General features: G+C 44.7%; 1 protein-coding gene across 1 annotated transcript in view; it reads left to right on the top strand.

The window, feature by feature from the left end:
- Positions 1–10413: 10413 nt before the first annotated feature.
- Positions 10414–24399, top strand: part of LOC115480789 (solute carrier family 22 member 6-A-like) — an 88317-nt gene continuing 74331 nt past the window's right edge. The window contains exons 1-3 of the mRNA XM_030219690.1: positions 10414–10494; positions 14637–15055; positions 17672–17775. Coding sequence (XP_030075550.1) covers positions 14660–15055; positions 17672–17775 — 500 coding nt within the window. The 5' untranslated portion in view covers positions 10414–10494; positions 14637–14659. The remainder of the gene's footprint in view (positions 10495–14636; positions 15056–17671; positions 17776–24399) is intronic.

The raw sequence follows: 24399 nt of genomic DNA, 5'->3' as shown, positions 1-24399 counted from the left end.
ATGGGCGACAGCGTTTAGTGCATGCTAATCATTTGCACGTGCTAAAAACGCTAGTGCGCCCTTAGCGCAGCTTAGTAAACAGGTTCCTAAAGTTTTCATTTTTAAAACAGTATAAGTCATCACAGGAACAAAATATCAGAAAACCAATGTACTGCATTAAGGGCTTTTAGCACATTTAGTTATGTTGTTTTTTTTTTTTAAATGAGAGATCTGCAAGAAAGCAAATATTTATTTTTCTTATTTTGGCTTATAAAACCACATGTCTCTGAAACATGCCCAAAATAGAATAATCCATTTGTGTATGTATAATATAAACTTCTACAAAACAGATGAAGTGAAGATGTGATTCCATGTGCCCCAATGAGAAGAGAGTTTAATTTTACTTCCATTTAATTTCATATATTCCATCGTTATAACACCAGTTTCCCAAAGGCAGATTACATCAGCAGTTCAGCTGAAGCCATCAGATGATAGCTATCCTCTGTGAGATTTAGCCATGTATTATTGTATTCTATAGAACAGTGTAGAAAAATTAGCACAAAATTCAGAGACATAATTACTGCTGTTTCTACCAGCTCCAACACTTTTTTATTCTGTTTTATTAATTTTCAATTTTAATTCATGATATCTATGGGAACCTTTAAAAGAAAAAGCTTTCTAAAAAAAAAGAAAACCACCCATAAGCAGTCATAAGCGTTTGCTGTTGTTTTTATATAGAAATATCTTTATTGTCAGCAAAAGCAAATGCACATAGCGCAACACTGAAATCCATAGTACAGCGTTGGAAATGAAGTACAGTGTGTCTTTTCGTTCTGTCCTATCCCTTGATCTCAGAAATGTCTGCCCTCTTTCCACCCCCTCCCCCATTATCCACAGAATCTCTGTTCTCCCTCTGCCGCTTCACATTGTCCAGCATGTATCTCTTTCCCCCTTCCTAGTTAAAAATTACACTATCCAGCTTATTCCCTCCCTCTCTCTCTGTCTCTTTCTTCTCTTACCCCTCCCCCACCTAGTGCAACAGATTCCCCTCCCTCCCTGTGTTTACACTTTGCTTCTTCCCAACCTCCCTTCTTCTTCCAAGGAGTCCTGCCCAAGGCTGCTCTCATTCTACAGCAAGTTCTACAGAGAGCCCCGCTGACGTACAACAGATTTCCCTCCCTGTGGTTATACTTTATTCTTCCCAACCTCCTTGCTTCTTCCAAGGAGTCCCGTGCACAAGGCTGTGGGGACAGGACTGACTGATAAACACAGTCGACATTAGCGCTGAGGACTGTCTACATACACCAGCAGCGGCAGGCAGAAAAAAAGGAACTCCTATTTTAAGGTTGTCCGCAAAATCCGAATCTGTCAAGGAAATCCGTTTCTTACCCAAGCCCCTTACACAGGGCGGATGAAATTTTTCCCCAGGATAAAAGAGAAAAAAGGTGGGCTGGAGCCCACCTTTTCATTTTATTAACTTGCTAGTAAAAAAGGCCCGTTTCTGGAACGAATGAAACGGGCGCTAGCAAGGTTTTCCTGGGAGTGTGTATGTTTGAGAGAGAGAGAGAGAGAGAGCCAGAGTGAATGTGCGGGTGTGTGACAGAGTGAGACTGTCTGAGTGACAGTGTGTGTGTGAGAATGAGAGTGTGTGACAGGGCCCCCTCCCCTGTTCCTAATGCCCCTCACCCTGTTCCCTCCCCTCCTTTTCCTCCTCCTTCCCACACTTTGGGTTCCTTAAGGCTTTCAAAAGTCTATGTACCCCCGTGGCCCTAACGCCCAGTATCCGGATACCCCACCGCTTTCCTCCTCACCCCTCCCCCAAGATGTAATACTTTCAAGTCCTTCATTTTTTAAAAAAAGTGTCCTATGTACCCTGTGTACAAATGCCCGGCATTCAGATTGTGTTCCTCTCGTAAATTTTCATTTCTTTCATTCATTCAGAACTTGCCCCCCCCCCCCCCCCCCCCCCCCCCCCCGAACACTTTTGGTTCCTTCAGTCTTTTAAAACTGTCCTATGTACCCTGTGTGCTAATGGCCAGCATTGAGATTGTTTTCCTGTCCCAAATTTGCATGTCTTTCAGTCATTCCCAACTCCCCCCCCCCCCCCCCCCCCTTCTCCAGTTTAACACTTTAGTTTCCTTCAGTCTTTTAAAACTCTCCTATCTACCCTGTGTCCTAATGGCCAGCATTCAGATTGTTTTCCTTTCCCAAATGTTCATGTCTTTCAGTCGTTCAGAACTCCCCCCTCCCCCCATTTAACACTTTCGGTTCCTTCAGTCTTTTAAAACTCTCCTATCAACCCTGTGTCCTAATGGCCAGCACTCAGATTGTTTTGCTTTGCCAAATTGTCTGTCACTGAGGTCAGTGCGTGCCTGCCTAGCAGACCACTTCCGGCAGGCACGGTCCCAAGCACATCCTGTTGGAGGTGAGAATTATTATATAGGATTATATGCTCAAGAGGGCTTGGTTCTGAAGCACTGCTCAAAATTTATTTTTCTGTCCCTGCTGAGAAAGGCCTGGAGATGGTGGAGAAGACTTCAGGGTTGATCAAAGGCTATGTCACCTTTTTTGAAGCTGGAGGGCAATTCCAATTTTCTTCATGGTTAGGAAAGGTCACTATTTAATGACTGGACATCTCAGCGTTGTCCATCATTGGAACAACTCTTGTCATTAGGCCTGGGGATCTTCCCTACTTTCTCCCTAGTTCAAAACAAATGGGGTTTACTGAACAAGCATCATTTTTCCTATTTTCAGGTCTGGCACTATTGGGACACCCTATCAAAAGGTACCTCAGATGATTGATCTTTGGGCAAGTTGGACACAGTTTACTCAACGCCCGCCTCACTCAATAAACTATCCAATTGGTATAAAATTATTAAATTTGAATCCCAAATCCGGGGAGTACTGCCCTAAGGAAAAGATGGCAGAGTGACCTTCATCAGAAAATCACCAAGCCCCAGTTTTTGGTACTTTTTGATGTTCTTAGTGCTTATCCTGCTTATTTTCAAAGGAGAAGGCTGGCCATCTTCCGACACAAATTGGGAGATGACCGGCCATCTCCTAAACCCGGCCAAATCGGTATAATCGAAAGCCGATTTTGGCCGGTTTCAACTGCTTTGCGTCACAGAGCCGGCCAAACTTCAAGGGAGCGTGTCAGCAGTTAACCGAAGGCGGGACGGGGGCGTGGTTATGAGATGGCCGGCTTCGCCCGATAATGGAAAAAAGAAAGCTGGTCCTGACGAGTATTTGGCTGACTTTACTTGGTCCCTTTTTATTCACGACCAAGCCTCAAAAAGATGCTCCTACTGACCAGATGACCACCGGAGGGAATCATGAATCACCTCCCCTTACTCCCCCAGTGGTCACCAACCCTCTCCCACCCAAAAAAGCAACAACATTTTTTTGCCAGCCTCAATGCCAGCCTCAAATGTCAGACCCAGCTCCATGACAGCAGTATGCGGGTCCCTGGAGCAGTTTTTAATGGGTGCAGTGCACTTCAGACAGGTGGACCCAGGCCCATCCCCCTACCTGTTACACTTGTGGTGGTAAATGGGAGCCCTCCAAACCCCCCACCAAAACCCACTGTACCCACATGTAGGTGCCCCTCTTCATCCCTCAGGGCTATGGTAGTGGTGTACAGTTGTGGGGAGTGGGTTTTGGGGGGATTTGGGGGGCTCAGCATCCAAGGTAAGGGAGCTATGCACTTGGGATCAATTTGTGAAGTCCACTGTAGTGCACCCTAGGGTGCCCGGTTGGTGTCCTGGCATGTGAGGGGGACCAGTGCACTACAAATGTTGGCTCCTCCCATGACCAAATGGCCGGGTTTGAGATGGCTACCACGAGTTTCCATTTCGCTGAAAACCCATGCCGGCCATCTCTAAAGCCGGCTCAAATGTTGAGATTTGGCTGGCTCCAACCGCATTATCGAAACGAAAGATGGCCGGCTATCTTTTTTCGATAATACGGTTGGGACGCCGCTTTACGGGGCCGGCCTTAAAGATGTCCACCCTTATAGATGGCTGGCACCGTTCGATTATGCCCCTCCACGTAAAATCTGCAGATTTCCAGGAGACTCAGTATAAAATCTTGCATAGATATTATCTGACATGGGAAAGGAGGGGTGCAGTTGGGGCTTTCGGACAGTGACATATGTCTTAATTGCAAGCATAGTAACATAGTAGATGACGGCAGAAAAAGACCTACATGGTCCATCCAGTCTGCCCAACAAGATAAACTCATATGTGTATACCTTACCTTGATTTGTACCTGCCTTTTTCAGGGCACAGACCGTACAAGTCTGCCCAGCAGTATTTCCCGCCTCCCAACCGCCAGTCCCGCCTCCCATCACCGGCTCTGGCACAGACCGTATAAGTCTGCCCTCCACTATCCTCGCCTCCCAACCACCAACCTCTCTTCCCCCACCTGCTCCGCCACCCAATTTCGGCTAAGCTTCTGAGGATCCATTCCTACTGCACAGGATTCCTTTATGCATATCCCACGCATGTTTGAATTCCGTTACCGTTTTCATCTCCACCACCTCCCACGGGAGGGCATTCCAAGCATCCACCACCCTCTCCGTGAAAAAATACTTCCTGACATCTTTTTTGAGTCTGCCCCCCTTCAATCTCATTTCATGTCCTCTCGTTCTACCGCATTCCCATCTCCGGAAGCATCTCATAGGTTCCTATGTTCACTCCTTCCTAGAATGCGCCACTCGGCTTATTAGGGTCAAGCTCTTCCTCTTCTTGAGGATACGTTACAGTGGGATTATGGGACCTTACTCTTGGGAATTCAGGAGACCTTGGAAGAGCAGGACTTGTCTCCGACACAATGTTGATTTGTCTATAATGCCTTGTTGCTAAATAAAAGGCTGATTCTTGCACATTGGATCTCAACTGATCCACCGCTGTTGCAACACTGGGTGGCAAAAATGAGAGACCTTGCTCAATTTGAAATTTTCACTTACCAAAGGTCTCACCATGTTGATAAATGCACCTTTGTTGCTCTGTGGCGCTCTTTTCTGACTAAGCATGATCAAGGGGGGTTCCATCTGGTTTTTTAGATATTGGTAGAGACAGCAAGGGGTAGGGGGTTGAATGTGAGGGTAGGAATGTGCAGGGCTCTTGTGTGGATGGTGTGGGCAATGAGGTTGGATGTATGATTACAAGGGTATGTACTTAAAAAATGATAGTGTGGGCTGTGGGTACTGAGATTCATGCTTCTATTTTGTTTTCCTTGGCTCATGGGTTAGGGTCTCACTTATGTTATGTAGGCTATTTGTTTCTTCACTGTAATTTGTTTTGCCTCATTGTTGGGCCTGATGATGTATAACTTGTCTTGGATATTCCCACTATTAAAAAGTAGGAAGATAGCTTTAGGAAAAGATGTAATACTTCTACAATTTGACATCTCAGCTGTATTTGATGCCATCGATCATGATTTGCTATTAAGTAGATTAAATAAAATGGATATAGGTGGTTCGATTAGAAATTGGTTTTCCGCCTTTTCAAAAACTAGATCATATTTCATCTTGAAAAATGGAGTTAAATCAGAAAGTTAGTGGTCAAACTGTGGGTCCCTCAGGGCTCCCTGCTGTCACTCCAGCTTTTTAATCTTTATATGAGCCCTTGAGGAGATTATTTGAAAAGTAAAAACATCTATTCCCTTTTATATGCAGATGACATATTTGTACTCTGTCTTGAACATGATTCTGTACATGAGACTATCTCTGCTGTAAAGAACTATATTTCAGTAGCTGAAAGCTAGGCTATGCCCAATTTTCTTAAATTGAATGTTAAAAAAACCTATACTATTATGGTTTGGGAATCAGCAACAAGTTTTAGAAAAATCAATTGTTTTGAGCTCTGGAATTTCCTTTAAATTTGAAACCAAGTCCAGGTTTCAGAAAATAAAAACCTACACACACTTGTTCTTGATCTGTCCCTACTTTTCTTGGGTCACAGATCATAGATGTCTCCCCATCACTGGTCCTACTTCGCAATTGCAAAGCCCACTCCAGCTCATCCAAATCTATCTTTCTAATCAAACTAAGAATGCTGACCCCCCACATATCTCAATGGCTTGTTTTTTAGAAAATGGGCCTTAAAGTTAGATGCACAGAGCAAAAAAAACACAGGCTCGTTTCGAAAGAGAATGACACCCATCTTTCGACACAAATCGGAAGATGGGTGTCCTTCTCACAGGGTCGTCCAAATCGGTATAATCGAAAGCCGATTTTGTACGTCTCCAACTGCTTTCCGTCGCTGGGACGATCAAAGTTCAAGGGGGCGTATCGGAGGCGTAGCGAAGGTAGGATTGGGCGTGCCTAACACATGGACGTCCTCGACCTATAATGGGAAAAAAGGGCGTCCCTGACGAGCACTTTGACGACTTTACCTGGTCCTATTTTTCTTATGACTAAGGCACAAAAAGGTGCCCGAAATGACCAGATGATCACTGGAGAGAATCGAGGATGACCTCCCCTTACTCTCCCAGTGGTCCCACCCTCAAAAAACATCTTTAAACATATTTTTTTGCCAGCCCCTGTGCCAGCCTCAGATGTCATACTCAGGTCCATCACAGCAGTATGCAGGTCCCTGGAGCAGTTTTAGTGGGTGCAGTGCACTTCAGGCAAGCGGACCCAGGCCCATCCCCCTCCCTACCTGTTACGTTTGTGGAGGAAACAGCGAGCTCTCCAAAACCCACCACAAACCCACTGTACCCACATCTAGGTGGCCCCCTTTACCTGTAAGGGCTATGGTAGTGGTGTACAGTTGTGAGTAGTGGGTTTTAGGGGGGTTGGGGGGGCTCAGCACACAAGGTAAGGGAGCTATGCGCCTGGGAGCATTTTATGAAGTCCACTGCAGTGCCCCCTAGGGTGCCCGGTTGGTGTCCTGGCATCAGGGGGACCAGTGCACTAGAAATGCTGGCTCCACCCACGACCAAAGGGCTTGCATTTGGTCGTTTCTGAGACGGGCATCCTTGGTTTCCATTATCGCCGAAAATCAGAAATGACCAAGTCTAGGGATGATCATCTCTAAGGATGACCTAAATTTCAAGATTTGGCCGTCCCCGACCGTATTATTGAAACGAAAGATCGACGTCCATCTTGTTTCGATAATACGGGTTTCCCCGCCCCTCCATCGGGACGTTTTGTGAGGACGCCCTCAACAAAACTTGGGCGTCCCTTTCAATTATGCCTCTCCATTTTCAAAACAAAAAGTTGGGCGTTTTCCTGGTTTGAAAATGGCCATGTTTGCCACTGGATTTAGCAGGCACAGATTAGGCACTTAGGCGCTGTTCTATAAAGTGCAGATGCCATTTATAGAATATCGCTCAATGTATAATATTTTCCAGCATGATTTACTGTCCTTTATCCCTATCCGATAATCTCTTTGAAAGTAGAGAGAATTTTAAATGTTCTAAGTGTAAACCACAATAGTCACCTCAGAGATCACTTGCATTATATCAAGCACTGAAAATAACTAAAATAAATATCACGACTCTCTCCTTGGGACCTCAAGTCAGTGCACAAATTAGGGCAATTTTATTTTTAATTACCACAGCTTCAGAACAAACACCCTTTTTTCAGAAAAACATTTCTCCATTTTAGTTCATAGTAATAAGGAGAAAACCATCTGAGACTCTAAATAAATTCCGACAACTGTCAAATAATGAAGAGCCCAGTGAAAATATGCAAATATATATGGTCACTCCAAAATTTAATTTTTGTCACGCATGGAGGGCATTTTTGAAAGAATGTCCAAGTCAGAATTGGAACTTCCTGTTCATAACATCCAAAAAAGAACCCCATCTATCTCATAGCCATTTTCAAACAGGAAAAATATTAGGATTTCCTGTTTGAAAATATGTGAGAAGGACATTCTTGCGTTGAAAATATCCAAAATGAAGAGCCATTTTGCAAACTAAAATTTCCAAAATATGAATGTCAAACAAGAGGCACAAAAACCTCTGTCTGGCATTGTTTGTACAGAAATGGTCACACAGATGTCCCTGCAGAACAGAGGGCAGCCTAGTGGTCAGTGTAGTGGATTTTAAACAACGGGACCCAGATACAAACCCCTCCATTAAGTTATATTTTATTGCGAGCTCTCCAGGAACAGATAAAGGTAAACTACTACAAGAGCCATCATGCTTGCAGGTGTGTTATAAATTCAGGTACAGTAGGTATTTGTATGTTCTAGGAGGGCTCATATATTTGTACAGAAATAAGAGATAAAGTGGAAGTTACACCTGGATCCCATTGTTAAAGGCCACTGCACTGACCACTAGGCTACTCCTTACACTTGCTTGCTGCTATAATAGGAATGGCCATAATACTGAAGCTGTCAGCCTGGTATCCACTGTCACTTTCACTTCTTAGGGGGGTGGGAGGAGGTCAGTAACATCAGAGAGATTAAGGAGGGGTCATGCCTTCATCCCTACAGTGGTCAGCTGCTCAATCAGAGCACCTTTTTGTACCCTGGACATGATTGAAGGAGGTCTAGATAAAAAAAAATACCCTTCTTTTTTGCATTGGACGTTTCTTCCCGTTCCATTATCACTGAAAGACATCCCAAATTTGGGCTTGCCTTAGGCAAACGTGCCTCCAACAGATCCCCTTGCTATATGGATGAACTGCAGTGTAAAATGTCCAAATTCTGCCTTTCGAAAATCGAGATTTGGACATTTTCAGCAAATAGACCTTTTTTTGGCCATTTTGAGAAATCCAACTGCTTTGTAAAAGAGTGTCTTAGACTATTGTAATGGTTTGTACTGTTCTCGTTCTGCTTAAAACATTTCAAAATATCATGGCCAAAATGATTTTCCATCTCAAAAAATTTGATAGGGCAACATATATATTGATCAACTTGCATTGGCCGCCCCTTCATGCCCGCATAACTATCAAGTTAGCCTGGCTGATATTTAAACTTTTTGATGGAACTTTCCATTTTATCTTAATATTTCTCAAGTAGAGATATCCTGGTTACTTTTTTCTGTCCTTTTCAGGAGTTCAGTCTAAGAGATTATTGGAGACATCTTTTCTGTATTGGTAAGGCTGCTCAGGTCTGGCCTTACCAAGGTGTCCTCTTACTAAGTTGCAGTAATTTTATTATTTATTTAGACTTTGCTCACACCTTTTTCAGTAGTAGCTCAAGGTGCGTTACATTCAGGTACAATGGATATTTCTCTGTCCCAGGAGGGCTCACAATCTAAGTTTGTACCTTAGGCAATGGAGGGTTAAGTGACTTGCCCAAGATCACAAGGAGCAGCAGTGGGATTTGAACCAGCCACCTCTGGATTACAAGGCTGGTGCTCTAACCACTAGGCCACTCCTCCATTCCAGCACTACCGCGGGGGCATGCTCCGGTGTCCCACAGTAGTTTTGGGATCGGCGCACAGATCTGGGAGTGCATGGTTAGCATGTGAGCCCCTACCACCTACAAAATAGGTGGCAGCAAGAGTTCATGCACTATGGGGGAGATTCTATGTATGGTGCCTAAATGAAATCAGTGCTGACTAAGCGTATTCTATAATCGGTGCCTAGATTTAGGTGCCAATTATAGAATACACTAAGCTCATATTTCAGCACCTAAATCTACAAGCATCCATTTATACCAGTGAAAAACTTGCGTAAATCCCTGTATGTAGATTTATGCACACTGAGCCATATTCTATAACTAGGCGTTTAAATTTCAGACTGTGTACAGAATGCCCATAACCACACCCCTTTTGCCTGCATGCATGCATTAGTTCAACACACATCATTACAGAATACGCTTAGCGAGTTGTGCGCCTAAATTCTAATCAGTGCCATTTAGTGTTTATTATTGCTTGTTAAATGCTGTTATCAGCACTCATTAGCTTATTAAGCCAATTAAGGAGTCCTTTTACTAAGGTGCACTGAAAAATGGCCTGCGCTGGTGTTTCAAAAAAGACCTTTTCTTTTGGCTGAAAATGGACATGTGGCAAAATAAAAATTGGCACACATCCATTTTGTGCCTGAGCCCTTACCGCCACCCATTGACTTAACAGTAAGGTAATCTTATCTATTTTTTAAAATAAATTTTAGAACATATTTATTCAGGAACATTTACTAGAATAATTTTTTTCTTGATATTTTAGTTTTTTGTAATCCGCTTTGAACCTTTTCCTAGGAGTTGATGGAATATTAATACTACATCACATTATGTTATAGATTTCTCCTCCAAATCTTTCTCCCATTCTGCCATGTACTGTATAGAGGCAGATTGAATGCCATCAAGTCTTAGTAATTTGCTATTATTTATTGAGTTAATTTGCTCTAGCATCTCTTCCAGTAATGAATCAGAGGAATTAATTGAATTTCACCTACCTACTTGCTGTTAGACATGAGACTACAGAATTCATCAGTAAAATCTATTTTTATATTCTAAAGCCATACCTGACTGGATGTGATTTCATGGAGTGACTGATGCTGCATTTGGAGTAGTGGTGTGAATTCCACAGAAGAGGGTACTGGAAGACAATCAGCAGGTACCATGGCATGAGATGTGTGATGAGTGCCTCTGCCCTCTTTCAGTCTATGTGTCCTGAAGATAAAATACCCCAAGGTTATCCTATACATGCTTGAAAGTTAATAGTTAAGTGATTACTAAAACTTACTTGTCCTATCTTTAAGCTCCATGGACCAGGAACTCACTCTATTGTATGTGTCTGTATAACACCACGTATGTCTATTAGCAGTATAAAAATGTTTGATAGTAATATTAGTAGTGAGTGGAGTGGGCGGAGATGTGGACATGTGTTATGATCAGTGATGTGCTGGTAAATTTTTAACAACAGACTCTCTCCCCGGTCCACCTCTGTGCCCCCCCCCCCCAAATTGCAGAGCTGGCTATACCTGGGGAGAGAGTCGGGGGGGGGGGGCAATGCATTACTCTCTCCAGGAAAAAAAATTAAATGCTCCCAGGTTCCAATCCAATGTTTAATGTGGGATAAAATGCCATAAATAGATAAATAAATAGATGGAAACTCTGAATGTGGAACACCTGATTCTCATAGCATGATGTCTGTCTTAGAAGCCCTTTGCCAAGAAAAAAAAAAAAACCTCTGCACCAATATAACAGGCATAGGGTGTCCTTATAACCAGCCCCTCCAAATGACACACTGATTACGATTTATAACAAATTATTACTCTACCTATAAAAAGTTATTCCCTTATTATACTTCCTCTGTGTACATCTGTATTCACAAGCCGGCATGTTTGAAAATACAACTTTTTTTTTTTAACAGTATCAACCCCACCTATTACAAACCTCCTCCCCGCTCTCCCAAGCCTCAGGGTCCCAGCACATACCTGAAGGCAACCACCCTGGTGGTCTAGTGGATTCTTCGGGGCAGGAAAGATCCCCAGTCTTTCCTGCCTGCTGCCGGCGCTGACCCTCCTCCTGCCGCATCTTCTTTAAAATGGCTGCTGAGAAGGACGGCCTCGTAAGACTTCAGTGGAAGTCTTGCGAGGCCGCCGCTAGACGTCTTGGCAGCCATTTTTAAAGAGCAGCTGGGGGGGAGGAGAGGCAAACCGGCTGACATGGGCGTAGTTTGGTCACTTCATTTCGGGGGGGGGGGGGGCAAAGGGTGTGGCTTGGCTTATTAGAATATATATTTGCATACATAAATATTCATTATGGTTCTTCAAAAAACACACACCCCAGACTAAAACACTGAATATGAAGCCAGCATGTCAAAGCAATCAAGTTTTGTTTTTGTTTTTTACTGAAATGAGCCAGCACCAAGGGAAATTTCTCTCATTATGCCCCTCACATTCATACAAATTAGCAAGGGGAGAGTGTACTTTCCCTAGGCCTGACACAGCACCATCTCTGTTTGCTTTCTCCAAATCCCAGCTTTCTCCTTCCTTATCAAAAACTCTCCATACCATGCCACATAGAAAAAATACCCCACCCCCCCCCCCCCCCCCCCCAAAAAAAAAAAAAAAAACCACCAATATACCTGCTACTGGGAAACTGGAACAATCTGGACTGTTACACATTCCTATACAAACACTACATGCTAGCAGAATCCTTCACCTAAGTTGCACATGCAGAACATGGACAGACCCCCTCACATGATACAAAATAGGGAAAAGAGGGAGAGTAGTGGAAGGATCTTCCAACATAGGACATTATCATGCAGGTAATTGCCAATAAAGCTTTTTGAACAATTGCTTGTGTGTTAGTGTCCTATGTTGGAAGACCCTTCCACTACTCTCCCTCTTTTCCCTTCTAGACTATTCATAGTGGTCATCTGTTCCCCCACTTCAGTGGTTTTTATCGCTATACAAAACAGGGAACCACAGAAAAACTGAAATAGAGATCTCCCTCAAGAAAGCCAGACTCTGTAAGCAGTGTAAACACTGGTTAAAGAGAAACAGAAATGTATTTTCTCCTGCACTCTGCAAAATACAAAAATAGAAAAGATGTACATTTCACAAAGCAGGCACATCTCAGTCCTTAAAAAGTATTAAATAAAAATATTTCTTTTCTACCTTTGTTGTCTGAGCATTTTATTTTTCTAATTGAGCTGGTCCCAGTCTCTTTTCCACTTTCCATGTGTGTCTTCTCTAAATTCTTTTTTACGTTGGTGTTTCCATTGCTTCTCCCTCCTCTTGGCTTCTTCCTTTCCTTCTCTACATCTGTCTGGCAGTGACCATTTATTTCATGCCCCCCCTTATTTGTGTTTATCCCCCTTTCTCTCACCTTAGTCTCTGTTTCACTTCTCATCTACCTACTAGCTTTTACCATTGCTCCCTCTGTCTCTCACTTATCCAGTCTCCTAAACCCCTATCTTTCCCCATCTTTCACCCACTTCCTTAGCCCCCATTCTCATTCTCTTAGCCCTCCATTGAATCTCATCACCCTATTAGTCCCCAGCTCCATCCCTGTCTCGCTGTCATTCTCTTGCTTCCAAGGCCATTCTTGTATCTCTTACCCTATACCCCATGCCCTTCCTTCCTCTCCCCCTTGCAAGGTCCAGTGTTGCTCCCCCTCCCTCCAAGGTACAGGCCCCCTCCCTCCCTCCAATGTACGGGCTCACTCTCTTGCTCCCGCCTCCCTCCAAGGTACGGGTTTGCTCCCCCTCCCTCTGTCCAAGGTTCGGTGTCACTTTGCCTCCCTCTCCCCCTCCACAAAGTCTGATGTTGCTTTCCCTCCATACCCCGCCCCCACACAAACACACAAGGTCCGGTGTTGCTTTCCCTCCCTCCCCCCCCCACCGCTGCCACCGCAACCTGTGTCTCATTCTCCCTCCCCTTGCAAGCTCCAGTGTCGCTCCTCTACCTCTCCGCTCTACTCCCACTGCAGCTTTTCCATCTTCTGGGCTGCCGGCAGCATTAGCAGTGGTAAGCACACTGCCTTTGAGTGGCCCAGAAGTCTTCTCTACGTGGAAACAGGAAGTTGCAATAGAGAGAAGGCTTCCAGGCCGCGCAAAGGCAGCGTGCTTACCATTGCTAACGCTACCGGTAGCCCGGAAGATGGAAAGGCTGCAGTGGGAGCAGAGCGGAGAGGAGGAGGAGTGATACTGGAGCCTGCAGGAAGGAGATGGAAGGAGAGAGAGACATGCCACATGCAAGCTGTTTGGGGGTTCAGTGCCCCCCTTGCCCCCCCCAAACTACTCCCATGCTGGCTCACCCTGCCAGAAAACCAGCTCACAAAATGCTAAAAAATTTAACAACCGCCTCTTGCGAGCCGGTGCGAGCCAGCTCCAGCACACCACTGCTTATTATCCTGATTTGTGCAGGACTTGTTTCTCCTTCCCTTGCATTTCATCCTTCCCCCTTTCCTCGTCTTTTCTCACATCCAGATACAATACTTTTACTTTTCTGCTTTGTCACTTCCATTAGTGCACATCCTGTTAAATGCTAAACTCGTGAGTCGCCTAAGGAATATAAATTGCTAGAGTGCTAGATAAAACTCCCAAAGCATATGTCTGTGTTCAGAGGTTCAACTTAAAAGCCATTAAACCAACTCCTCCTTCCCCAAGAAAAGAAAAAGGCTTAAGGCTTAAGCCTTCTGCTGCTTGACTTCAGGTGGTTCAGAGGCTGAGTATGATTCTGCTGTGGCCTGAACTGAAATGCTAGAAAGAGACAGTAAAACATAGATAATAGGGTGGGAGGAAGGTTTGAAGCAAGGCAGTAAAACTTTTACACTAAGAAGAATGGGTCAGTGGCTGGGCTAAGTGGAAGCTGGTTCTTTGGGTTCCCATTAGCCTACTCAGGAAGGGGACGTGTACAGTTAAGGTCCAGATGTTGTCCCTCAGCGTGATCAGTAGATGAATCTGGCTATTGCAGGTGCAAACTGTCTACCTCTTGTGTCAATCGATATAAATAAATTAATCATGCAGGTGAAACCTTTTAGCAATGTTCAAGAAAGTCCAAAGTGCAATCGAGAAGAAAAATTTAATTTCAAAATGGAAAGAGGTACCCAGAAGATTCATTGACTGCTAGAGATTTAGCATAGTCAGTATAACACATAAGCATGTAACCCTTAAATTAACAAATTTCTGAAATGTATTGTCAGCAAGATTCATATCCCTTATTAGCTAAAATTTGTTTCACTCAGTTAGACTTATGAGTGAGAACTTATGAGTGAGGAAATTATCTTTTATTGTCATTTTTCCAGTTAGACTGTGTACTGCAGACGTGATGGCTTTTGCAGATCTACTGGAGCAGGTGGGTGGCATGGGACTTTTCCAGATTATCAATATATTCCTGCTCTGCGTCCCTTATTTGTTTTTCTCATGTAACAACCTTCTTCAGAATTTTGTGGCTGCAATCCCTGCACACCACTGCCAGCTACCCCCAATGGACAATATCAATACCAGTTGGGCAGCAGGCTGGGATCCAGTAAAGCAGATGGAGGCTTTCATCCCTTTAGATAGGAATCATCAGCCAGAACACTGCCTACGATATACCAGGGCTCACTGGTGGCTTCTGGAGTCCAACTTCACAGCCACTAACACCACTGAGATGGATACAGAGCCCTGCAAGGATGGATGGACATATGACAGAAGCAAGTTCACCTCTACCATTGTCTCTGAGGTAAGAGAAATGGGCTAGTAGTAAAGCCTCGTCTGTCTACTTCCAATCTCCATGATTACATTGAAGGCTGTTCAGGCCAGAAACACTATATTCAATGTAAGGTGTATAGCACAGCATACATCAATAACTCAATTTAATTAGCAAATATTGATATTAGACGGAGCTGGAACCGAACTGGCACATGGAGTGACTGTGCCTGTCTGCTTGAGTTGATGAGTGTATGTTCTTAAATTTACTACTACTACTACTTAACATTTCTAAAGCACTACTAGGGTTACGCAGTGCTGTACAATTTACATAGAGGGACAGTCCCTGCTCAAAGAGCTTACAATCTAGAAGACAAGTGAACGGTCAAATTGGGGCAGTCTGGATTTACTGAATGGTAAGAGTTAGGTGCCGAACGCAGCAATGAAGAGGTGGGTTTTAAGCAGAGACTTGAAGATGGGCAGGGAGGGGGCTTGGCGTATGGGCTCAGGAAGGTTGTTCCAAGCATAGGGTGAGGCGAGGCAGAGTGAGCCGAGCCTGGATTTGGCGGTGGTGGAGAAGGGTACAGAGAGGAGGGATTTGTCCTGTGAATGGAGGTTTCAGGCGAGAACGTAAGGGGAGATGAGGGTAGAAAGGTAGTGAGGGGCAGCAGACTGAGTGCATTTGTAGGTAAGAAGGAGAAGCTTGAATTGAATGCGGTATCTGATTGGAAGCCAGTGAAGTGACCTGAGGAGAGGGGTGATATGAGTATATCGGTTCTGGCGGAATATAAGACGTGCGGCAGAGTTCTGAACAGATTGAAGGGGGGATAGATGGCTAAGTGGGAGGCCGGTGAGGAGTAAGTTGCAGTAGTCAAGGCGAGAGGTAATGAGAGCGTGGACGAGAGTTCGGGTGGTGTGTTCAGAGAGGAAAGGGCGAATTTTGCTGATGTTAAAGAGGAAGAAGCGACAGGTCTTGGCTATCTGCTGGATATGCGCAGAGAAGGAGAGGGAGGAGTCAAAGATGACTCCGAGGTTGCGGGCAGATGAGACGGGGAGGATGAGGGTGTTATCAACTGAGATAGAACGTGGAGGAAGAGGAGAAGTGGGTTTTGGTGGAAAGACGATGAGCTCGGTCTTGGACATGTTCAGTTTCAGGTGGCGGTTGGACATCCAGGCAGCAATGTCAGATAAGCAGGCTGATACCTTTGCCTGGGTCTCCGCGGTGATGTCTGGTGTGGAGAGATACAGCTGGGTGTCATCAGCATAGAGATGATACTGGAAACCATGAGATGAGATCAGGGAGCCCAGGGAGGAGGTGTAGATTGAGAAGATGGTGCGGTGGGAGAGATAGGAGGAGAACCAGGAGAGGACAGAGCCCTGGAACCCAAATGAGGACAGTGTGGCAAGAAGTAAGTCATGATTCACAGTGACAAAAGCGGCGGATAGATCGAGGAGGATGAGGCTGGAGTAGTGGCATCTGGATTTGGTAAGGAACAGGTCATTACAGACTTTAGAGAGTGCTGTTTCTGTCGAGTGTAGAGGGCGAAAACCGGATTGAAGTGGATCGAGGATGGCATGAGAGGAGAGAAAATCAAGGCAGCGGCTGTGAACGGCACGCTCAAGTATTTTGGAGAGGAAGGGTAGGAGGGAGATGGAGCGGTAGTTGGAAGGACAGGTAGGGTCAAGTGATGATTTTTTGAGGAGAGGTGTGACTACGGCGTGCTTGAAGGTGTCAGGGACAGTTGCAGTAGAGAGAGAGAGGTTGAGGATATGACAGATGGAGGGGGTGACAGTATGAGAGATGATGTTAACTAAGTTGGTGGGGATGGGATCAGAGGAGCAGGTGGTGCATTTCGAGGAGGAAAGAAGGCGAGCGGTTTCCTCCTCGGTGATGACAGGAAAGGAGGAGAAAGAGGCCTGGGTTGGTTGGTTGAGGGCGAGGGTTGAAGGGTGAAGAGGAGGAGATGACTTGGTAGTGAACTCAAGGTTGATCTTTTGCACCTTGTCGCGGAAGTAATCAGTCAGTGATTGAGGAGAGAGCGAGGGGGGGGGGGGGTTGGAGCGGAGGGCACTTTGAGGAGGGAGTTAAGGGTGGCGAAGATACGACGGGGGTTGGAGCTGAGAGAGTTGGTCAATTGGGTGTAATAGTCCTGTTTGGCAAGGAATAGGGAGGAGTGGAAGGAGGATAGCATGAATTTGTAGTGAAGGAAGTCTGAATGGGTGCGAGATTTCCTCCAGAGGCGTTCAGCAGATCGGGCGCAGGAGCAAAGGTAGCGGATGCAAGAGGTCAGCCAGGGCTGGGGATTGGCACGCTTTGTGGGACGGGAGGTGGATGGTGCGAGAGATCCAGAGCAGAGGAGAGAGTGGCATTGTAAGCGGAGACAGCCTTGTCGACAGACTCGGAGGACATGATGGAGGGGAGGAGATTAGAAATACTTGAGGATAGGGTGGGAGGGTCAATAGCCTGGAGATTCCTGGAGGTAGTGGTTAAAGTTGGACGGGGCTGTGGGGGGGTGAAGAATGCTCATGATGGTCATAGCTCCTTCTTTAGTACTGCGGGAAATAGGTTCATGCCTCTTCTCTCCTTCACACACACTCTCATACATGGTCACCATTTTAACTGCCAATGTTGTGTTCTGTTTTTTCACAGTGGGACCTGGTATGCGACCAAACAAACATGAGGCAGATGGTGCAGTTCGCTTACATGGCAGGAATGCTGGTGGGAGGCTCCATCTTTGGTAGACTATCTGACAGGTGAGTCTACTCTTGAGTACCCTGCTGTACCTACCCAGTGTCATTCTGTATATCATAAAAAATGTTGAATGACCAGCTCTCGATTCATTTTTAAACTGCGCTGGACTGAGCAGAAGACACAGAGGGCCATAATCGAAAGGGGCGCCCAAGTTTTCCTGAGGACTTCCTCGCAGGACGTCCCAGCGAAGGGGTGGGGGAAACTCATATTATCGACATGAAATATGGGCGTCCATCTTTCGTTTCGATAATACGGTTGGGGACGCCCAAATCACGAAATTTAGGTTAACCTTAGAGATGGTCATCCCCGATTTTCGGCGATAATGGAAACCGAGGACGCCCATCTCAGAAACGACCAAATCCAAGCCATTTGGTCATGGGAGGAGCCAGCATTGGTAGTGCACTGGTCCCCCCGACATGCAAAGACACCAACCGGGCACCCTAGGGCGCACTGCAGTGGACTTCAGAAATTGGTCCCAGGTGCATAGCTCCCTTACCTTGTGTGCTGAGCCCCCCAAAACCCACTCCCCACAACTGTACACCACTACCATAGCCCTGAGGGGTGAAGGGGTGGCACCTGCATGTGGGTAGAGTGGGTTTCTGGTGGGTTTTGAAGGGCTCACATTTACCACCACAAGTGTAACAGGTAGGGGGGAGGATGGGCCTGGGTCCGCCTGCCTGATGTGCACTGTACCCACTAAAACTGCTCCAGGGACCTGCATAGTGCTGTCATGGAGCTGGGTATGATATTTGAGGCTGGCATAGAGGCTGGCAAAAAATATTTGAAAAAATGTTTTGAGGGGGGGAGGGGGTTAGTGACCACTGGGGAGTAAGGGGAGGTTACCCCCGATTCCCTCCAGTGGTCATCTGGTCAGTTCGGGCACCGTTTTGTGGCTTGGTCGTAAGAAATAAAGGACCAGGTAAAGTCGTCCATGTGTTCATCAGGGACACCCTTCTTTTTTCCATTATGGGTCGAGGACGCCCATGTGTTAGACATGCCCAGTCCCGCCTCCGATACGCCCCCGTGAACTTTGGTCATCCCCACGATGGAAAGCAGTTGAGGACGTCCAAAATCGGCTTTCGATTATGCTGATTTGGGCGACCCTGTGAGAAGGACGCCCATCTTGCGATTTGTGTCGAAAGATGGGCGTCCTTCTCTTTCGAAAATAAGCCTGACAGTCTGTTCCCACTGCACAGCAACATTTTCAAGTCAACCAATCAATATACATTTTGTAAATAGCTTCCTGTTTAAAAGCATAGATTTATTACGGACACTAGAAATCAAAACATAGTTTTTGACATACAAAGTAAAACCTGAAAACCATCTTGTTACTTATGGGAGGTGTGCTGTTATTTCACATATCTGTACCATATCTTGTATCCATCTGATCTACATGTTATCTGCTCCATTCCTTCTATCTTCACTATCATGTTTCTACAATGACTGGGCGAAGGAGTTTTTTTTTCCATTAACGTACTATGGATATTTTAGCTCCATGCAATACATACAAAATAGTTGCTTAAGATTTTTAGATATTGTCTGGTATTTCTGCTGCCCCAAAAGACCAATTCAGCATGTTAAACTAAAGGGACATCTCATAGTGCCTTATCTATCTACTTGTAGCTCTTTCTAAAAATCTTTAACCACTTTTCACCCCCACCACATTTCTACGTAGTAGAATTATTCCCCACACCCCTTCTTGCACTTATGACTTCTACTGAATTTCACAAAGTAAAAAGGGTATCTGTATGTCCAGATAATAAATAGAAATAAAACAAAAGAAAGTAGACGATCACAGTAACCATCCTACTTTATCCAAGATGTATGTCCAGTGTAAGAGTTTGTATATCAACATGTTTGGAAAGGGAGCATCATACAGTATCTCACTGCAGTCAGCCTCATCCAGATTCAATGATCGATCCATTTTCTATTGTTGAATACAACCTGGGCTTGTTTCTAGATCCTGTATTTCGTTTATGAGATATTTATAAAGCTGAGAATTTTCTGTCCTGGAACTAAGAATTCTCTCTGTGATTCTTCTAAGTGATTAGAGGTCACTTCTTCTGCGGTGAATTGTTTTCTGAATCTGTAGGTGGAGACAGTGGCGTACCTAGGGTAGTTGACACCCGAGGCCGGTCATTTTTTAACACCCCCCCCCCCCCTCCAAAATCTAGTACTAGGCATGCCGGGAATACAAAACACTCAGGACCTATAGAGCAATTCTAGCATACCATAAGCAGTAATTTCTACAAGTCACACAAGGAAAAGGAAAGCATCTTAAACACTACAGTGAGCACTAGAACATCAATTTTTTGAGATATGGCAACCAGAATTGAATGCAGTACTCAAGGTGAGGTCGCGCAGGGCCATCATTTTTATCCCTGCTATCTGACGTATCCAGGACAACTGCAGCCTACTCCAGCTCTTCAAATTCTTCTCCATTTTCCTAAATATTGGGGAGTAATTTAGTGCATATCTCTTTCCAGCTTCTGGCCCAATTTGAATCCCCAAGTAGAGAGGTGAATCTCTGGCACCACTAAAAGGAAAGGGATTGATCAGCTTCTTCATCTCCTCAGGGTTCACTGAGATGTTCAACACCTCTGACTTGGCTAGGTTGACTTGAAGACCTGAGAAATGACCTTAGGCCTCAATCTCATTCATAATTCGTGGTCGAGATCACTGCAGTTGTGTCACAGTCAACATGATGCCATCCGCAAAGAGGGATAGGTTAAATTCTTCTTCCCCTACTTCTAATCCTCTAATCCTCCCATTCATTATAATCTGCTCTGCCTAGGGTTTCAAGCACCAGTGCAGAGAGCAAGGGGGAATATGGGCAACCCCAGCACATTCCGTCCTGCAGTATAAAAGCTCTAGAGCACTCACCATTTATTCTCACTCTAGGACTATGATAAGGAGCATCAATCCATCTCCTAAAGTTCTGGCCAAATCCAAACCTCTGAAGAACCACATTCGTAAAGGACCAGTCCACATGATTGAAAGCCTTCTCAACATCAGTGGCTAAAAGGATTAGTGGCACATTTACCAACTTCTTCACATTGTTTCTGGCCGTTCTTCCAGGAACAAAATCCGACTGATTCTCATGTATGACTGCCCCCAAGAAGTTGAATCTTTTAGCCAGAATTCTTGCTAAAACTTTAATTTCTAAATCCAAAAGTGAGATTGGGCTGTAGGAACCACATGAGAGAATGTATGCCCTCTTTATTTAAGACCATTATGCCTGCCTTGGCCATCATGTGTGCCACCTCATCCCCTCCCTCCCCCCATCACTGAGTTAAAAAGTGACACTAGATAAGGAGCCAGTAATAGGAGAAAAACTCTGATAATATTTGAAAGTAAATCCAGCCAATCAATGTCAATACAGTTTTTCTATCCCCTATATACCTTGGATAGTTCAATGGGGATTAAATCAAAGAAGTAGGCATACCTAGGAATTATAATTAATTTCTAGACAGTTGTTATGACTTACATTTTAGTTTGTTTATTTATTGTTTATTGGAATTTATTAACCGCCTTTATGAAGAGATTCATACAGCAGACACGCGGTATAAATTTTTACAATTTTTACATTAGATTACTTCTTCTTTTCCCCGTCTACCCTCATAGTTCAGTGTGGATCACAAAGAAGAATAAACATGCAGACCCTGCTTAACACATATTGTTTGAAATAAAAATGCTCTCAATACTTCCAAAATAAAGTATCATTAGACATCAGTCTAACGTCAAAAGGTAGGTTATACCACAATTTTACTGCCCGGTATATAAAACTTAATAAATCCATTTATATTTAACTCCTTTCCATGCTGGACAATATATTTTCATTTGATTCCTGTTTAAGTTTTTTAATAGCCATCAATACTTCTTCCTCGGTTTTTCCACTTCAACCAGTTCCAGCTAAGTTGGTGTCAGTACAAGGAGCTCAAAGATCAATGTGTGGTTGAGACCATGGTGCAGGGATGAGGGATTTATATGTGTTAGGAACTGAGTAACATTCTAGGAAAGGGGGAGGCTATTCCAAAAGAATGGATTCCACCTTAATTGGGATAGAACCAGGCTGCTGGCACTGTTCCCTCTAAGATGGACGGGAGTTCTCAACCTGTAGTCCTGCCAGTGGGAGGTGCTGTTTCATTATAACATTTTCAGTAGTGAGGGACTCCAGGTAACCTGCCTGTCTCTGGAGATTGAAAACACACAATATTGAACCCCCCACCCCCAACTAGCAGCATTTCATTTGGAGGACTCCCACTCAGCTTACAGGGAACAGTGGCTATTGGCACTAACATTTAAGAAATAGTTGGAGCAGCTTTTAAACCAGGGGCGTAGCCAGACACCCAATTTTGGGTGGGCCTGGGCCCAAGGTGGGTGGGCAGAAAAACTGCCCTGTCCCACAAGTGATTTGGTCTCTCTCTCTCTCTCTCTCTCTCTCTCTCTCTCTCGCCTGCATGCCATATGGTCTCTCAAACAACCCCCCTCCCCCGCATACCTTTTAAATAGATTTTCACTGGCATCGAGAAGCAACAAATACACACTGCTCATGTTGGCCCCACAGCCTTCCCTGATGCAACTTCCTGTTTCCACATAGGTGGGAATACATCAGAGAGAAGGCTGTGGGGCCGGTGCGAGCAGTATGTATCAGTTGCTTCTCGCTGCTGTTTACAAGGTACGCAGGAGGGACAGCTGTTGGGAGTTTTCAGCTGGTGGGGCTTGGGGATCCCTGCCAGCCACATCATAGGTGTGCTGCTACTGGGTGGGCCTGAGCCCAAAGCGGGTGGGCCTGGGCCCACCCAGGCCCACCCTTGGCTACACCACTGGCTCCAACAAGGTCTCTTCCCTGAGGAATATGGCAACATCCTACTCACCCCAATTCCAAAAGACACCAAGAAAAAAAAAAAAAAGACTCGCCAACTATCCCACTATCTGTCAAACTGATGGAGAGCATGGTGACCAAACAGCTTACTGACTACATGGACAAGTTCTCAATACTACATGGATTACAATCAGGATTTTGCCCTTCCATAGTACCGAAACTGTGCTAGTCACTCTCCTGGCCAAATTCAAGTAGGAAATAGCTACAGGTAAAAGATACTTCTCCTCCAATTCGACATGTCGAGCGCATTCAACATGGTAAACCACAATATACTACTAAGACTCCTAGACTACATCGGGATTGGTGGAAATATACTCAGCTGGATCAAGGGTTTTATAACCACCAGAACATACCAAGTGAAATCAAATTCAAACATACCACCACCGTGGAAAGCAGACTGCGGAGTATCTGAAGGATCACCACTATCACCAATACTTTTCAACATAATGATGATCCCACTGCCCAAGTCCTTATCCAATCAAGGTCTCAACCTGTTCATCTGCGCAGACGATGTCACAATATACATTCCATTCGGACATGATCTGACAGAAATCACCAGTGAGATCAAGCTCGGTTTGAACACCATGGACTCATGGGCAAACTCATTTCAACTGAAACTGAACACTGAAAAAACACACTCCTCATCCTCTCATCCCAACACAATATGTACAAACCCATAACCATAAACACCCCAGACCATACCCTCCCTCTCTCAGATAGCCTGAAAATACTTGGTGTTACAATCGACCGCAACCTTACACTTGAGAGCCAAGTGAACTCCACAACAAAGAAAATGTTCCACTCAATGTGGAAACTTAAACGCGTAAAACCTTTCTTCCCGAGGGAAATATTCCATAACCTAATACAATCAATGGTACTAAGCCATACAGACTACTGCAACGGAATCTATGCGGGATGTAAAGAACAACTCACAAAGAAACTCCAGACCGCTCAAAACACAGCAGCCAGGCTGATATTTGGTAAAACATGATTCGAAAGTGCCAAACCCCTCCGAGAAAAACTGCATTGGCTCCCAATCAAAGAACATATTATCTACAAAATCTGCACCCTGGTCCACAAAATTATCTACGGCAAAGCCCCAGGATACATGACAGACCTCATAGATCTACCAACCAGAAACATAACCGGATCATTACGAACATACCTAAACCTCCACTACCCAAACTGCAAAGGAATCAAATACAAAGGAACCTATGCATCCAGCTTCTCCTATATAAGCACACAACTATGGAACGCACTGCCAAAAGCTGTGAAAACAACCTACGACCATCTAAACTTCAGGAAATCACTAAAAACCAACCTGTTCAAAAAGGCATACCCTACCAACCCAACATAAATGCCTACACTCTGCAACACAGCAAAACCAAAGCTCGTAATGGACACTATATAACCTTCCCTCTCTTCGGTCCCCATTGTGCCTGAACCTTATTCGACCACAACATCACCATGTATTTGTTTCTCTATCGGACTTGGCGAACGCCTTTACGGTACTATGTAAGCCACATTGAGCCTGCAAATAGGTGGGAAAATGTGGGATACAAATGTAACAAATAAATATTATGTTTACCCATCCATCAATTTTTGAGAGTTTGTCGAATTTGCTCATCCTCCAAGTGCATTTGAGCAACAAACACATTTACTATTCTTGCGGTTTTTAGAGAGTGGATACCCTAATTCGGTAATAAGGAAAGCTTATTTGAGAACTATGTTAACCCAACTA

Source organism: Microcaecilia unicolor, chromosome 11, assembly GCF_901765095.1.
Source record: "Microcaecilia unicolor chromosome 11, aMicUni1.1, whole genome shotgun sequence".
NCBI lineage: Eukaryota > Metazoa > Chordata > Amphibia > Gymnophiona > Siphonopidae > Microcaecilia > Microcaecilia unicolor.
This window is presented reverse-complemented; position numbering and strand designations above follow the sequence as displayed.